Consider the following 17,806-nt stretch of genomic DNA (forward strand, 5'->3'; position numbering starts at 1 on the left):
GTAAACTAATATACATCAGCTACATCTCAATTACTTAGCAGTGGAAAAGGTGGAGAACCAACTCTTGAGGAAAAGCAGTTTTTTGAGTTTTTTTCTGGTTTCCCTGGTACACCTTGTTAATATAAGGGCTAACCTGGGCAGTAGTAGCCCCATTCCACCTATAGGAATCCACTGTGTACTTGTAATCCCATCCTCCATAACCACCCCATCTATTCTATGCCATTTTCCTGGTGTTGGAAAATTAGATATTTTAAATTAGGTATTTATTTTAGTTTTTATATTTTGTGGATTAAGTTACATAAATTACATACCATCTTTCTTTAGACAGGCCCCTGCTAATGCTATCATGCTGAAGAGAGGCAGGAGGTACGCTTAAAGCCTGATAAAAAGTCTGTATACTGTGTCCCCCCATGCTTTTAAGCCTCATTATTTAGAGGTATATATGTCACTAGGAGGGCTTAAAAATCAGATTTCAATCTATTAAATCAGAGACAGTATACAAATAGAAATCTGGCTCATGTTAAAACAATTTAAAATCTTAAGGTAATTATGTCAGATTTCTACAAGTACTGGGATGTCATTTTAATAAGGCAGACTGGTGCAGGTAATTCTCTTATTTGTGTCTTCTATTTATATCTATACTAAGAGCAATTTTTTTTTTTCCAAAACTAGTTCTTTCAGTCAGTAAAAGATATACTAGAAATAAGTTTGTATATACCTGATGAAGTGCTCCTGCTGGCAAAACAATAGCATCACCAAGGAACTGAATAAGAGTACAGGTTCTGACTCCATATTCTTCAAGCAGCCTTTGACGGAGCTTTTTATTCACATACCAACTTTGGTCACGTATTGGATCATGTTCTGGTAGAACTTCAAGGCCTTGTTCTTTTGAAATCTGAAATATGAATTAAAATAGACACCCCAATTTAAGTAAGGAAATGGTAAATCCTGTTCAGTTAAATTTCTATTTTATTTGTAATAACAAGTCTTTTGTTCTCAGAATCAATGGAACAACTGAATGAGCTTCTTCAGTTAAAAAATAACATTCTGCAATAATTTGGAAAGCCAAAGAATATAAAACAATACAGCAACACTGAAATGTTCTTAATAGTTTACTACTTCCTGCCTCCTTCCACTGTGAAGTTTCCATGTATCTGGTTTCCTTCCTTACAACTGTTTCAAAAGTATAGCACATAGATGAGGAACAGGGTAGTTGTTTTTTTACCAAAAGCCAAACCATTCATATGTATGGATTTCATAAACATTGATCCTTTTTTAAGGTAAGTATAAATACCTTTACATGGCTAACCTTCTAGTGCTTGAAAAATCAATTTCAAGGGACTGTTTAATCCGTTAAATAATCTGCTTTAGAAGGCACAAATTATCATACTTCAGATTAAAATACAGGTAAATATTCAGGGATAAGATGGTACAAACAAGGCTATAACTCTTTTACTTCACATTGATCACAGACAGAACTTATATCCTTTCAGAAAGACGATGTATCAGCACTGAAGATTTCTTAAAAGAAATCTCCATAATTATGAAGTTTAAAAAGTACCTGAGCAAAGGGTTTGAACCAATTATTTCAGGTTGATATATACATTTCTTTCAGAGTATATGACAACTACAGGCAAAGTATGATTACTCAAAATTTGAGTCTACTCAATAAGTATTATAGTATCAGATGTGATAGAGTAGAATCATTCCCTAGGTCAGCAGCCAAAAGTATCTATCAGATTCAAAGAAAATAAAGATCCTACCTTCTTTAGATGTTTCCATGAAATATTTATTTTTACATCCTGCAACTCCAGATAGCTACTTTTCGCCACCCAACTAATATCTGGCTCATCAACAGATTAGTCTTTTATTAACAGGGAATGGAGGAACACTACCAACTGGGAACAAATCATTCAAAACCCCCAAAATGAAACAGGCTTTCAAAGAGGAGCAAGAGAAAGAGGGCTTTGACTTTCAACAAAAAAACCCCATCTACTTTGAAGTAAAAATTATGTAATGATCTTATATTGCTGAATGCCAAGTGAAGGTACGCTAACAATCAATAAGTCCTTGCTCAAGCGGAAGAGATATTATTTGCAAACTAACTTATACCTTTTGAAGAAATTCCCTTATCTTGTCAACATCTTTCCCAGCATAAATATGCCACAGAGCACCAGGTATTTCACTTGAGTCCTTCAATCTTTTCCTTAAAATGTCATCCAAATCTTCTTCCTCAAATTTCTTGAGAATTCCTGAAGCAAAGGAACATATTTTCAAACTGTTGGCAGAGACTACCAGAAAGCCAAGTCTCCTCAAGTTGATCTGTCAGAGCAGCAGAGTGCCAGTGCTTTTTTTTTTTGTTCACCCAGGCTGGAGTGCAGTGGCTTGATTCTGGCTCACTGCAGCTTCCGCTTCCCAGGTTCAAGCAATTCTCCTGCCTCGGCCTCTCACGTAGCTGGGACTACAGGTGCACGCCGTCACACCGCCTAATGTTTTGTATTTTAGTAGAGGCAGGGTTTCACCGTGTTGCCCAGCTGGTCTTGAATTCCTGAGCTCAGGCAATCCACCTGCTTCGGTCTCCCAAAGTGCTAGGATTACAGGAATGAGACAACTGTGCCTGGCCAGATCAGTACTCTTAAAAAGGAGTCAAACACAGTTACATGTTCATAACTTTTAGGACTACAAGAATAGATAAGTGGGTACAAAGCAATAGTGATTTTCCCAGTTTGTTTTCTGCGAACCAAAAGCAGGAGAAAACCTAAGAGCTACTATGTAAAATTTAACCACCTTCCTTCCCTGTCCAAAGGGGTGGTCCTAACAATGACTTGTAGTCATAGCATTTCCTAACTTACAAAGTTCTCTTACGGTCACTATTTATTAGTTGGCCCCTATGCCTACTTAAGAATAAGGGATAACCTCTATTTTATACCTGAGTAAAAGGGTTCCATGAGATGAAAGGTTTTACTCATTACCATTACTAATGAATGGCAGGGCAAAATGTATTCTGATTAATTTCGAGGGGCTCTCATATTTGATAATGGTTAATCTATAATCAAATGCAAATGTTTCATGAATAAAGTTGTGGTTTTGCGGAAAATCAAGCCATCCTTCTAAAATGTTGACAAACTAAAATCTCTACACATATATGTATGTACAGAAAAAACTTCAGAAGTATATAAACAGAAATAGTAACTGGTTGTCTCTAAGTGTAGGATCACAGGAAGGTCCTTTTCAAAAAACTGAGTTCATGACAGTGAACATTTAAATAAATGTTCTTTTTAAAAATTTTGTATAAATTTAAGGGGCACAACTGCAATTTCTGTTACATGGATATACTGCCTAGTGGTGATGTCTTGGTTTTTAGTTATCATCACCTGAATAATGTACATTGTATCTACTAAGTAATTTCTCATCACCCACCCCTCTTAACCACCCCTCCTCTGAGTCTCCAATGTCTATCAGGATAAGGAATCAACCTAAGTGTCCATCCACGGATGATAAAGAAAATGTGTGGCCGGGCGTGGTAGCTCACACCTGTAATCCCAGCACTTTAGGAGGCTGAGGCAGGTGGATCACCTGAGGTCAGGAGTTCGAGAGTAGCCTGATCAACATGAAGAAACCCCATTTCTACTAAAAATACAAAATTAGCTGGGTGTGGTGGCGCATGCCTGTAATCCCAGCTACTCATGAGGTAGAGGAAAGAGAATTGCTTGAACCTGGGAGGTGGAGGTTGCGGTGAGCCAAGATCATGCCACTGCACTCCAGCCTGGGCAACAAGAGCAAAACTCCATCTCAAAAAAAGGAAAGGAAAGGGAAAAGGGAAGGGAAAAGGGAAGGGAAAAGGGAAGGGAAAAGGGAAGGGAAAAGGGAAGGGAAAAGGGAAGGGAAGGGAAGGGAAGGGAGGAAGGAAGGAAGGAAATGTGATGTATATACACAGTGGTATACTATTTAGCCATAAAAATGAAATCATTGCTGGGTAGGTGGCTCACATTTGTAACTCCAGCACTTTGGGAGGTCGAGGTGAGTGGATCACTTGAGCCCAGGAGTCTGAGACCAGCCTGAGCAACATAGTAAAACCCGTCTTTACAAAAAAATAAAAAAATTAGCCGGGCATGGTGGCGCCTGCCTGTAGTCCCAGCTACTCTGGTGGCTGAGGTGGGAGGATCTTTTGAGTCCAGGAGGTTGAAGCTGCAGTGAGCTGAGACTGTGCCACTGTACTCCAGCCTGGACAACAGAGCAAGGAGACCCTGTCTTTAAAAAAGAAAAAAGAAAAAGAAAAATCATGTCTTTTGCAACAACATGGATGGAACTAGAAGCCATTATCTTGAGCAAAACAACTCAGTTAAAACCACGTTATCACTTGCATAAAACTTTTTAAAGAAAGCTGTTACCTGCTACAAAGTATACATCAGATGTTTCCTAATTTTTGTGACAGTAATGTCTTTTTTACATTCAAACTTAGCTGCAAGGTTTTTTTTTTTTTTGAGACAGAATCTCACTCTGTCGCCCAGGCTGGAGTGCTGGGGCGCAGTGGCACGATCTCAGCTCACTGCAACCTCCGCCTCCTGGGTTCAAGCGATTCTCCTGCCTCAGCTTCCCAAGTAGCTGGGACTATAGGCATGCTCCACCACGCCCAGATAGTTTTTGTATTTTTTAACTATAGATGGGGTTTCACTATATGTTGGTCAGGCTGGTCTTGAATTCCTGACCTCAGGTGATCCACCCACCTCGGCCTCCCGAAGTGCTGGGATTACAGGTGTGAGCCACTGCACCTGGCCAGCTGCAAGCACTTCTTAATTGAAACATTTAGTAAGTGTTTACTATGTGCCAGGCACTGTCCTAGGAAGTTGGGGATTACAATTAAGAAAGATCCATTCAAGAGCTCATGGAGTTAAAGAGGGTCCTAATAAATCTAGACAAATGAACATCACATTGTGGTAAGTGCAATCGTATCAGTACAAAGGGTACAGAGAGAGGTGAAGTCCTCCAGTGTTATCTGTGACAAAGTTTTTTCCCAGTCATGGTAAAAAAAAAAAAAAAAAAAAAATTAAGGGCAATGTAAAAAGTTAATCATAAAAAAATCATCATTTACTCTGATTTCTCTTTTTTGTTTTTTTGAGATGGAGTTTTGCTGTGTCATCTAGGCTGGAGTGGAGTGGCACGATCTTGGCTCACTGCCACTTCCACCTCCCAGGTTCAAGCAATTCTCCTGCCTCAGCCTCCCAAGTAACTAGGATTACAGGCATACACCACCACGCCCAGCTAATTTTTGTATTTTTAGTAGAGACTGGGTCTCACCATGTTGGCTAGCTGGTCTCCAACTCCTAACCTCAAGTGATTCACCCACCTTGGCCTCCCAAAGTGCTGGGATTACAGGCATGAGCCACTGCGCCTGGTGTATCTTTCTTGTAGAGAGAGTTTAAAATGTTCTCTTTAAAAAATGACAGTTGATGTTTTTAAAATCTGTTTTCTTAACAAAATTAAAAGCTGGAAACTTTGAATTGGTTTTCTGACTTTCTTCCTTTAAATTTTACTGCTCTGCAAATTAAAAGTACATGAGGCGGGGGAGGCATCATAAGAAAGAGAACGACTGGCTAGAGTAGAGTAAGTTTACTTTCTTTAATGAAGACTTCTAGGGTGAATAATAATCTGTTACATTTGAAAGAATGAATATAGGAGTTTGCCAGGAAGACATGGAGGAAAGAGACACACGACAGAAGGAAAAAAGCATGATCTTTTAAGTATTTTTCAATGTGTTTGAAACATTATTATAACGCTAAAACATTGTTTGTGACCACCTATAAAAGTGACAAAACTTTTAGATAAAGAGAGCCAAAGGATTATTTAAAATGTTGACATTCTCCTGAAATTTTTTCAAAAGAAATATGCTAGAAACAGACACTGGGGGATATGCATAAACCAAGATGAGGAAGAAAGTTCTAGCTTTTAAGGACATGAATGAATAGTAATGGAGGAAAGCAGGTTAACTTCTATATTGTAATTTCTAAGTGCTACAGGGAAAGATCTGAACAAACTATAATAAGATACAAAGGATATAACTCCATGGCATCACAGGATTAGAAAGGATAAATAATCTGAACCACAGGTCACATTTCTGTGGCAGCGCTCAGACTATAACTCAAGTGTACCCACTGACTGTCAAATCTCTGGGGGATGGGAGTGGTAACCTATTATAGTCAATAGCGTCAGTTAAAAAGCTGAGTAGCATAATGTAAAAATGAGTTTCTACAGTTTTGATGTATTTTAGGTTGGATATTATAAAACTGTCAAATGTACACAAAAGTAGAGTGAATACTATAATGAATCCCATGTCCCCAGCACCTAGCCATTAAGCTATAGATCCATTCTGGGATCCAGATATAAAATTGATGATGTATTTCATGGCTGGACGTCATCCACAGATTTTCACAGAAAGTGCATGTGAAGTAGAAAAGGTAGAGAATGTCTGAAACCCCAAAGAAGTCTCCAACTCCATAAGGTGTCAGAATCAGAAGTGGCATCACAGAAGCAGAAGACTATATTCAAAGAGGTTGTGATTAACGGTGCCATTTATTATAGACAAGGGTGAGTAATAAATGAACCAGAAAGATACACTGAATTATCCAAGTATGTGTGAGTGACAGCAGTAGCAACAGTAATTTCAGACCAGTATGGGATAAGACTGCAATGAACTGAAATGTAAAAGGAAAGTGACAGAGATGGTAAAATATTTCTTACGAGGGTAGAAGCAATAGGATGGAAAGGTTTAAAGGAGGCTTTCTTTTGAGAAAGAAAAAATAATCTTAGACTTTGCTTTTATTGTACAGAAAAAAACCAATGGAGAAGAAAATGTTAAGGGCCTAAGATTGTATCTATGTCTTTATAAAGAAGGGAATAACTGACAGAGCATGGTTTCAAAAAGAAATTCAGGGGACAGAAATGAAAACCTATGTACTGGATAGAAAGAGGTTACCTCCACTTAAAAGACTCCCTTCTTCCTCTTTTTACTGGAGGGGAAAAAAGAATGAGCCACAAACCATATTTTAATCATCTTTAGAACCCTAGGACTTAGTTTCTATGCTTCAATAAATGTTTTCTTGTTGGTTTGTTTTTTGGTTTTTTTGGAGATGGAGTTTTGCTCTTGCTGCCCAGGCTGGAGTGCAATGGCACGATCTCAGCTCACAGCCACCTCCGCCTCCTGGGTTCAAGCGATTCTCCTGCTTCAGCCTCCCGAGCAGCTGAGATTACAGGCATGCACCACCATGCCCAGCTAATTTTGTATTTTTAGTAGAGATGGGGCTTCAGCATGTTGGTCAGGCTGGTCTCGAACTCCCGACCTCTGGTGATTCACTCGCCTCAGCCTCCCAAAGCACTGGGATTACAGGCATGAGACACTGCGCCTGTCCTCAATAAATGTTTACAAGTGAACTTAACAGTGTACTTTCATCAACACAATACTTAATGATAGAAAATAAGTTAAAATATTCACTTTTAAAAATAAAATTTCACTTAGATAAAAAAAAAAAGGGGAAAATTATTCAATCTTCAAGTAATAAGGGCTAAAATGCCCCTACATCCATTGCAATTCTTTTTGAAATCTTCACTGTTAACTCAGAAGCTGATATTCTGGACGATACTAGTGAATGTGATTATTCAAGTTATTTCAAAGACTACTTATTCTTTAAGTTACCTGCTTTTGAGAGAATGCCATTTCCTTTTGCTATGCCAACATAGACTAGAATATTTACAACATCAGAAACTTCAATATGGAGATTTGTTGTTCCTATATCATGATCTTTAGCAGCAACTACACCTGTGTATAAAACAAGATTTTACTTGACAAAATACTTTATATATATAATAGTATAATCAGATATCCCTCCAAATTAGCTCTATCTGCATAATTTAACTATAATTTGAATTTTAGTTTCCTTATTACAAAAACCTGTTCCAAAAGCCACAATCTATAAAACACCCTATTATTTCAATAATTACATTTCTATTATAATAAAATGTACTATGGTTAAAAATCAAATTAATAAAAAATCAATTAGCAGGTACTTTATATTTTGGCTGTTAATTCCTAAAATGTTGCTTAATATAAAAAAGGATGGATTAAAAGAACAGATTTAGTAGAAACTAAAAATCATCAGACAATTTGTACGAAAAGAAATTCTTTTTTTGAGAAGGAGTCTTGCTCTGTTGCCAGGCTGGAGTGCAGTGCAGTGGCACGATCTCGACTCACTGCAACCTCCGCCTCCCAAGTTCAAGCAATTCTCCTGCCTCAGCCTCCAGAGTAGCTGGGACTACAGGTGCACACCACCACACCCAGCTAATTTTCTATTTTAGTAGAGATGGGGTTTCACCATGTTGGCCAGGGTGGTCTCAATCTCTTGACCTCATGATCCACCCGCCCTGACCTCCCAAAGTGCTGGGATTTACAGGCATGAGACACCACGCCCATCCTTGAACAGAAGTTTTTTTTTTTTTTGAGACGGAGTCTTGCTCTGTCGCCCAGGCTGGAGTGCAGTAGCGCAATCTCAGCTCACTGCAACCTTCATGCCTCCTGGGTTCAAACAATTCTCCTGCCTCAGCCTCCTGAGTAGCTGGGACTATAGGCACACGACACCATGCCTGGTTAATTTTTGTATTTTTATTAGAGACAGGGTTTCACCATGTTGACCAGGATGGTCTCGATCTCCTGACCTCGTGATTCACCCGCCTTAGCCTCCCAAAGTGCTGGGATTACAGGCGTGAGCCACTGTGCCTGGCCTGAACAAAAATTTTTAAAAATCCAATATAATTCCTACATAGGAGAAATGTGAATATATACCTACCATAAGCACTGCACAACCTGGGTCCTAGATCAGGACGTACAAAAAATCCTGGCAAATGAGAGGCCAAATTGAATTTTCCTTCTGGATTACAATATTCCGGCAATGGCAGACTTTTTAAAAGATCTTCGTATCTGAAGAATAACAACATTGCCTTCTTATAAAGATCTGCATTGATAAGTCTTTTCACATATATAATTTTCAAGTTGTTCAAAACACCAGACTACCTTTCCATAAGACAGGTAACAATTTTCCTTGACTCAAGTGATATTGACTAAAATAGCAATTCTGCTTCTCTAACCATTAAAAGCTGTAATAGAAGGGAGGTCCTAAACAGAGTCCTGTGTTCTTTTTTTTTTTCTTGAGACAGAGTTTCACTCTTGCCTCCCAATGTGTTGGGATTACAGGCGTGAGCCACTGCGCCCAGCCTCTTTAACATGAACATTCTTTCCTTCACTGCCCTAACATAAAGACTTCCCCACTAATGAGGCTACCAACTCAGTTTTGCTATCAATCAATCAATCAATCAATCAATCAGTCAGACAGGGTCTCACTCTGTCACCCAGGCTGGAGTTCAGTGGCATGATCTCAGCTCACTGCAGCCCCCACCTCCGCAGCTCAAGTGATCCTCTCACGTAAGCCTCATGAGTAGCTGGGACTACAGACGCCTGCCACCATGCTTGGCTAATTTTTGTATTTTTCCGTAGAGATGGGGTTTTGTCATGTTGGCCAGACTGGTCTCCAAGTCTTGGACTCAAGGGATCCCCTCGCCTTGGCCTCCCAAAGAGCTGGGATTACAGGCATGAGCCACTATATGACACTCAGCCTCAAGTTATTTATTTTTAATTGAGGAAGAAAAAGTCTACAGGTCACATTTACAATTACTTATTCTATCTCTGGGGATAGTCTTAGCTTGATCAAAAAGTCGAGTCAAAATGAAAAGTTTCAAACCTTGCTGGCATCATAGTCTTGAAGTCTTCTCCTGAAGGCCAATCTTTCAATTTTAAAACAACTGTTTCTCCACTTTTGTTTTTCTGTCGTTCTATAAAGAATGCAGTTAATTACTAAAAGGGTAATTTCTGCTTTTATCTTTATTAACATTTGGAGAGAAAGAAATGTAAATGAATGAATGATTTGATTGTTGCACATTACATGTTTAATGAATGCTTGCTTATTGACTTATTATGTAGTATTAAAACCTTTCTTCCTTTTTTACATAAACAGAATTCATTAAATTACCCACTTGTAATATCTCAAAATTGTTTTAAAATCTTGGTAACATTACAATCTTACATTTACACTTTTAATTTTCAAAGAGTTTTACATAAATAATTCAACTTTCACAAGCTTATGGAACTGTCAAACATTTCTCCATAAGTAAAACAGTTTAAATGGCATCTTTAAGGTCAAAGGAAATTAGTGCTAGAGACAGGGATTGGGACCCAGTATTTTGTTTCCAATTACTTGTTTCTTTTTATTAGACAACAACGTAAAACAGATGTTTCAAAGACTTCAAATCTGTTAAGTTACATTTGGAATTTATCATTTTGAAGGAGTATGATGGAGAAAATAGTAAAATAAAACCAACATACTTGAAACTTCTTCAAAACCATCCCAGAATTCCTTAACATTGGCATTTGAAATGATGCTATCTTTGCAGTTCAGGAGATCAGCTTGGTGGTCTCCAAAATCAAGACTAATTGATTCCGCCTTCCATAGGCTAATGTTCATTTTCTTATGCACACCAGAAACCACTGCAGGCTTATAAATAAATAGATAAATAAATAACAGTTAAAAGATACATAGATTTTTTTTTTTTTTTTTTTTTTGAGACAGAGTCTTGCTCTCCTATCCAGGTTGGAGAGCAGCGGCCTCATCACACCTGACTGTAACCCTTTGGGCTCAAGCAATCCTTCCACCTCAGCCTGTTCAGTAGCTGAAACTATTAAATTTCAAGCCTAATGAGTGATTCTCTGAAAGTGAGTGTCTCCTTTGAAATTATATAAATTCAAATTCCCTCAAAGCTTTCTTACACTTGGTGGCGGGGGGTACATGTCCTTTCCACCCAAATTCCCTAACAGCTTTCTAATAATGCAGAAACCAGTAATGGAAGATTTACAGCTTCTAAAATGACAATAAATGATATATAAAAACATATCTAAGAACATCTGATGTATTATTCTCAGGTTTTAAACAAATTCCTGTATTCTAATGAAGCAGAATTCTGGAATACAGAGAACACAGTAAGCTATGACTTAAAAGTCTCTGAAAAATGGTATTTACTAGGCTGGGTGTGGCAGTGCATTCTTGTAGTCCCAGCTCCCAAGGCTGAGGTGGCAGGATTGCTTGAGCCCGAGTTTGTGTCCTGCCTGAGCGACACAGTAAAACCCTGTCTCCAGAAACAAACAAACAAAAAATCTAAGTGATTATTAGTATTCTTAAACTAATTAAGATAATTAAATAATAATTATAAGATAATTAAAATTTAGGAACCACAAAAGCAGAATAATCTCTAGCTAGATTTTTTTTTTTTAAATACAAAAGACATCTTAAAAAAGAAAAAAATCCTAAATTCTGGTTTACTACATGGTTGAATGTTCCATTAAACATTTTTTCAATGAGCCAATAATATATATGACTTTAAAAAGAGGTCCAGGTATTAGTTAACTCTTGCTGGCAATTCATGTATTAATTCCTAGTGCCTAGTACCTATCCAATAATATTCCTGCTATTATGGTAATCAGCAGCTTGTTGAAAGTAAATTTTTAAAACAAGGTAAGGGTTAAGCTAATTAGTATATCAAAATAATTCAAAGCAGAATTCTTAGGCTATCATCATGATCTTATTTTTTTGGGAGACAGGGTTTCACTTTGTTGCCCAGGCTGGAGCACAGTGCACGTGATCATGGCTCACCGCAGCCTGGACTTACTGGGCTACAGCAATCTTACTGCCTCAGCCTCCCAAAATAGCTGGGACTACAGGTGTTAACCACCACGTCTGGCTAATTAAAATTTTTCGGTAGAAACAGGGTCTCACTGTGTTGCCCAGGCTGGTCTCCAACTCCTGGGCTGCAGCAATCAATCTTCCCGCCTTGGCCTCCCAAAAAGTTGGGATTATAGGCATGAACCACAGCACCAGGCCTGTAAAGCTTTCTGATTAGACTCCTTGCCAATGGTATTATTCTCTTCTAACTCAACTTCTAATCTGTCTTGCTGTCAGTTATTATAAAATGTCAATTTGATTATACAGATTCCACAATTAAAACTAGCACCTACAGTATAATGTTAAAACTCTTTAGTATGATATCTAAGGGCATTTCATCATTCCTCTAGCCATCTCCTTACATCACTCTCCCCCATGAACCATCATCTATGTTGCAGATAATCACACCTACTCAGAAAGTTCCCTGAACACCTGTTCTTGTGTATGTCCAGCCTCTTGTCCATCTAGCAAAAAACTTCACTTAACCTCTAAGGAATCAATTTAGACTACCTTTTTGAGCTAGTATCCTAGCTTTGACATTTCCTTTTCTGGGTTCTCATAGCACCTTGAACAAAGTTCTTAAAACACTTAACATAATTATGAAAACAGTTATTTGTGTGACTCTTTTCTACCTCAAAAGCGCACACAAATTAAATAAAATTTCAGCCCAGTAATGTCATCAGGGCTTCAAGGAGACCAAGGCAAAAAAGACATGCTAAATCTTGTGTATATGCAACGCACAAGTGTGCATTTCCTTTTTTGGGGTGAAAGATTCGCTTTCACCAGATTTCGAAAGGGATTAGTTACCTAAAAGATCAAGAAGCATTGCACTAAAATAGTTCTTACTCATTTTACATAGCTTACTCATTTTATATTCTTACTGCCTATGACAGAGACTGAATCTCTTATTAGATGCTCAGTAACAGTTGAATGAACAAAGTAAACATTTTCCAGAAAACAAGAAATAAATTTAACAGAATAATACTGTCATACAAATACTAAATTTGTTCATAATTTTTGCATTAATGTAGTAAACTGCCATCTGAAATGTATATCAAACATTATCAAAACTTTTGTCCAACAGAAAATCATTTATATTAGAGGAGAAAGAACAATATAGTTTGTCATTCAAGATTCGATGAACTAATTTGTAAGTGAACGTTCTATGTATAAATATTACAGACAAGAACATCTACATAGGTTCATGAAAAATGCTGTTAATATTAACATTTTAATAGTAGACATGGATCTACTAACTGGACTAAAATATCAATCTAAAAAAGAGGAGAAAGGAATTGCATTTTGTAAATTCAAGGCGCTATTACGTCTGTTCTGACAGATCAAAAACCAACATAAAATAATCAATGCTTCCCTGTTAATTCATATTAAATCTGGTCAAAAAACAGGAATTGAGAAATAAGCATTCTGACAATCTTTTCGGTACTTTTATATCTTATTGTCCCCCAAATGTGTTAAGTACTATTTCCCCCCTCTATTTCTATCCCTAAGGAGGGAACCATTCTATTTAATAAGCTTCAGTTCTACCAAGAGTGTTTTTAATCAGCCTAAAATACACACCTGTCCTTGTTTCCAACATTCTTTGAAAAGCTTCCAATTATTGCTATTCTTATAATCCTTAAGCCATAAAATATGCTTCTCACAGATCCAAGAATGTGGTATATCACTATATAATTTATTATTTTCATCCACTGCAGATATTATGCTTTCTTCAGGCTCTTCTTTAAGCTCTGGTTTTACATTTATCTTGGAGGTTTTACTTGGTGGAATTTTGTTTTCAACAACTGAAGCAATTATGTCATCAAGAATGTTAGGCATAGTCCGTCCACTTTTGCTACTCTATTAAGGAAAAAAACAAAACAAAAAAACCTGTTTTTGAGAGAAATCATATACATTTTCCTCCCACAGACTTATTTTTTTTAAACAATATCCCTGCACTCCGGAATATATGCACTTAGATTTGAGTTCCTATATTCCTGACAAAATGCAAACCCCGGTTGTGTGAGAACTGCCAGGTCTGAAGAACTTGGTAGTACAGCCTTCCTGTCTTTTACGTCGTTATAGGCCTGGGACAGAGAATACAGGTAGGTGGCATCCCTCATATACATTTTAAAAATATTTTTAATATTTTATTCTATAAGAAATAGAGATGGGGGTCTTGCTATGTTGCTCAGGCTGGTTTCAAACTCCTGGCCTCAAGCAATCCTCCCACTCAGCCTCCCAAAGTGCTAGGATTATAGGCATGATTGACCCCCCAGCTCACTACAACCTCCACCTCCCAGGTTCAAGTGATTTTCCTGCCTCAGACTCCCAAGTAGTTGAGATTACAAGCAAGCACCACCATGCCTGGCTAATTTCTGTATTTTTAGTAGAGACGGGGTTACACCATGTTGTTGGCCAGGCTGGTCCCTAACCCCTGACCTCAGGTGATCTGCTTACCTCAGCCTCCCAAAGTGCTAGGATTACAGGCGTGAGCCATCACACCCGGCCCCCATATACTTTTATATTTTTTTTGAGATGGAGTCTTGCTCTGTTGCCCAGGCTGGAGTGTAGTGGCATGATCTCGGCACACTGCAACCTCCTCAGCCTCCCGGGTTTAAGCAATTCTCTGCCTCAGCCTCCCAAGTAGCTGGGATTACAGACACATGCCACCACACCTGGCTAACTTTTGTATTTTTAGTAGAGACAAAGTTTCACCATCTTGGCCAGGCTGGTCTTGAACTCCTGACCTCGTGATCCAGCTGCCTCAGTCTCCCAAAGTGCTAGGATTATAGGTGTGAGCCACCGCACTCGGCGCCCCCATATAGTTTTAAAATAAATTATATTGCTCTTCTTTTTTCCTGGTAAATAATTAAAGCAAAATTTGACTTCTGATTATTTTAAGTAACATTCAACATTCACTTTCATGTGGGTTTTTCCCTTCACTAGACAAATAGTTTCCAAATTCTAAAGGGGTATCTTAGGGATCTTCTGGAATCGAAGAGCCTCCCCTCCACCTTTCACCTTGGAAAAAAAGATGGAAAATGCCAGCTTTCAAGGTACAGTTATAATGCAAATAGAAACATGCCTAGCAATTTGGTACACCTGATTTCATCTGCATATTGGGTAGTTCAGAGCCAAAAACCAAGTCTCCAAATCATCTCTGTTTAAGGCCCACATTAAAATAAAAAATCTGGCATCACACTCACTGGGGCTCCCATTGAATATACTGGGGCAAAGGCAATGCCAGCATCTGTAGACCCCACACGTAGCTTTCCAGCTGTTGTAGTCAGCAAATCCCGTAAGGTTGAGCCTTGTTCATTATTCTGGGACACAAGAGGTGATGTTCTGCCATTTGGAGATTCAGAGTTGTCTTGTTCTCTTTCTTCTTTAATTTGTTTTTCAAGGGTAAGTTCTTTGTTTTCTGAAATAGAAAATTTCACAGATTTTGTTTCGTTTTTTGTTTTGAGACGGAGTCTCCCTCTGTCACCCAGGCTGGAGTGCAGTGGCGTGACCTCGGCTCACTGCAACCTCTGCTTCCCAGGTTCAAGTGATTCTCCTGTCCCAGCTTCCTGAGTAACTGGGACTACAGGCATGCGCCACCACGCCCAGCTAATTTTTCTGTATTTTTAGTAGAGATGGGGTTTCATTCACCATGTTGGTCAGGCTGATCTTGAACTCCTGACCTCAAATGATCTGCCCACCTTGGCCTTCCAAAGTGCTGGGATTACAGGCATGAGTCACTGTGCCCAACCCTTACAAATTTTCATTCTATTAAGCATGGTGCTAAAGTACAGACAAAACTGGTCCCAGCATTTTCTAGTGGGGGATAAAAACTGAAGGAAGCATTAGTGATTTATTCACCTAAACACAAACCTGAGGATGAGTAAGGTTTGAGACCAGCCTGGCCAAATGGATTCAAATAATCTAAATGCAAAAAGGCGTACCTCAACATTTAAGACATGTTTACACCTGTTACAAATGAAAAACACTACAGCAAAGACAGGTAGAAAATACAGGTAAGTTGGCCGGGCGTGGTGGCTCACACCTGTAATCCCAGCACTTTGGGAGGCTGAGGCAGGCGGATCACTTGAGGTCAGGAGTTCAAGTCCAACTTGGCCAACATGCTGAAACCCCATCTCTACTAAAAATATAAAAATTAGCTGGGCATTGTGGCACGTGCCTGTAATCCCAGCTACTCAGGAGGCTGAGGCATGAGAATCGCTGGAACCTGGGAGTCAGAAGTTGCAGTGAGCTGAGATCATGCCATTGCACTCCAGCCCGGACAACAGAGTGAGACTCAGTCTCAGAAAAAAAAAATTAAAAAAAAAAAAAACCCGAAAAAGAAATTATAGGTAAGTTACACATCTAGTGCTCTGGTGGCTTTATCAATATGCTCATCCACAAACAATTCTGTAACTAACTTTGGTATGTAGTTAAAGGAAGGCTAAGGCTGGGTATGGTGGCTCACGTCTGTAATCCCAGCACTCTGGGAAGACGAGGTAGACTGCTTGAGCCCAGGAGCTCAAGAACAGTCTGGGCAACATGGCGAAACTTCACGTCTACAAAACTAAAAAAAAAAAAAAAAAAAAAAATTGGCCAGTCATGGTGGCTCACGCCTGTAATCCCAGCACTTTGGGAGGCCGAGGCAGATGGATTACCTGAGGTCAGGAGTTTGAGACCAGCCTGGCCAACACGGTGAAGCCCTGTCTCTACTAAAAATATAAAATGAGCTGGGCGTGGTGATGCATGCCTTTAATCCCAGCTACTAGGGAGGCTGAGGCAGGACAATGACTTAAACCTGGGAGGCAGAGGTTGCAGTGAGCCGAGATTATGCCATTGCACTCCAGACTGAGAAACAAGAGCAAAACTCTGTGCTCCCCCACCTCCCAAAAGAAAATTAGGCATTGTAGTACATGCCTGTTACTATCAGCTATTTGGGAGGCTGAACTGGGAGGATCACCTGGGCCTGAGAGGTCAAGGCTGCAGTGAGCAACAATTGTGCCACTGTACTCCAGCCTGGGTGATAGTCTCAAAAAAAAAAACCCACCCTAAAAACAACAACAGGCTAGTTCCTAATAAGCAAAGACAAAATGTTTTACATTGAACCTAACCCATAATTCAAGCAAAAGACCAAAGTAAATTGTTTACCTCGATATTAACAGTACTTTATTGTACAATGGTACATGGTTGGTTAGTTATACTATACTCCTCTCACACATACCTAGATAATCAATTATGTTTACCTTTTTTTTCCTCTCTGGCTTTTTGCTCTGCAAGATCTGCTAACCAGTGCAGTGGTGACTGGGATTCTGGAGGAGTTAACTTGTTATCTGTGCCTACATCACTCTCTGGGCTGCTGCCACCATTTTTCTCAGACTTCTGAGGAGTATTTTGCTGCTGAGACTCAGGCATGCACAGAGAAATTTTATTACTGTGATTCAGAACATTCTGTAAAACCTACAAAGGTAGAACAATTACATCTTTAAACACTTTCTTCAATTATTCAATTAGTAGTATAGATATAAGAAATTTACACAGAAATACAGCAAACATTAATTCATACATAAGTCCTATATCAATTTTCAAATAAATATCAAAGTTGACTAACCAGATTTTATTTGAATAACCAGAGTTTTACTCACTTGAGATACACCATTCATTGTAGGAAAATTTCCAACTTGTAAATTCTGTTTGTTAGTACAATGACAATGGGATTTAATACCGTATTTTTCTCTAAGAGTGTGCATGGCCTCTAGAAGATCTGTCAAAACTATAAAATAAAATGGTAGTTAATAAAAAGATTACCACTAGTTGTTAATGCTGTTAAAAATTTTTTCTTACAATATTTTATAATTGGGAAAATAATGGAGGTTTTCTTGTGCCCTTTAAATTTCTTCCATTTTTCTCCATTCTCTTCCATCTATTACAGATTTGATTACTCAATCAAATTTATATTCTTTATTCTTTTATCACAACTAAAATCAGATACG

At 38.5% G+C, this 17,806-nt stretch overlaps 1 protein-coding gene across 7 annotated transcripts in view; it reads right to left on the minus strand.

Moving 5' to 3' along the window:
* Window positions 1–17,806, minus strand: part of JMJD1C (jumonji domain containing 1C) — a 320,916-nt gene that overhangs the window by 8,252 nt on the left and 294,858 nt on the right. For all 7 annotated transcript variants that reach the window (XM_017877575.1, XM_017877572.1, XM_017877577.1 and 4 more), the window contains 10 exons: window positions 17,459–17,586; window positions 17,060–17,273; window positions 15,023–15,237; window positions 13,395–13,673; window positions 10,427–10,595; window positions 9,786–9,876; window positions 8,838–8,968; window positions 7,691–7,813; window positions 2,113–2,252; window positions 719–895 (listed from right to left, as the gene is read on the minus strand). In XM_017877575.1, coding sequence (XP_017733064.1) covers window positions 719–895; window positions 2,113–2,252; window positions 7,691–7,813; window positions 8,838–8,968; window positions 9,786–9,876; window positions 10,427–10,595; window positions 13,395–13,673; window positions 15,023–15,237; window positions 17,060–17,273; window positions 17,459–17,586 — 1,667 coding nt within the window. The remainder of the gene's footprint in view (window positions 1–718; window positions 896–2,112; window positions 2,253–7,690; window positions 7,814–8,837; window positions 8,969–9,785; window positions 9,877–10,426; window positions 10,596–13,394; window positions 13,674–15,022; window positions 15,238–17,059; window positions 17,274–17,458; window positions 17,587–17,806) is intronic.

This window comes from Rhinopithecus bieti, unplaced genomic scaffold, assembly GCF_001698545.2.
Source record: "Rhinopithecus bieti isolate Rb0 unplaced genomic scaffold, ASM169854v2 scaffold_10351, whole genome shotgun sequence".
NCBI classification, from domain to species: Eukaryota; Metazoa; Chordata; class Mammalia; order Primates; family Cercopithecidae; genus Rhinopithecus; species Rhinopithecus bieti.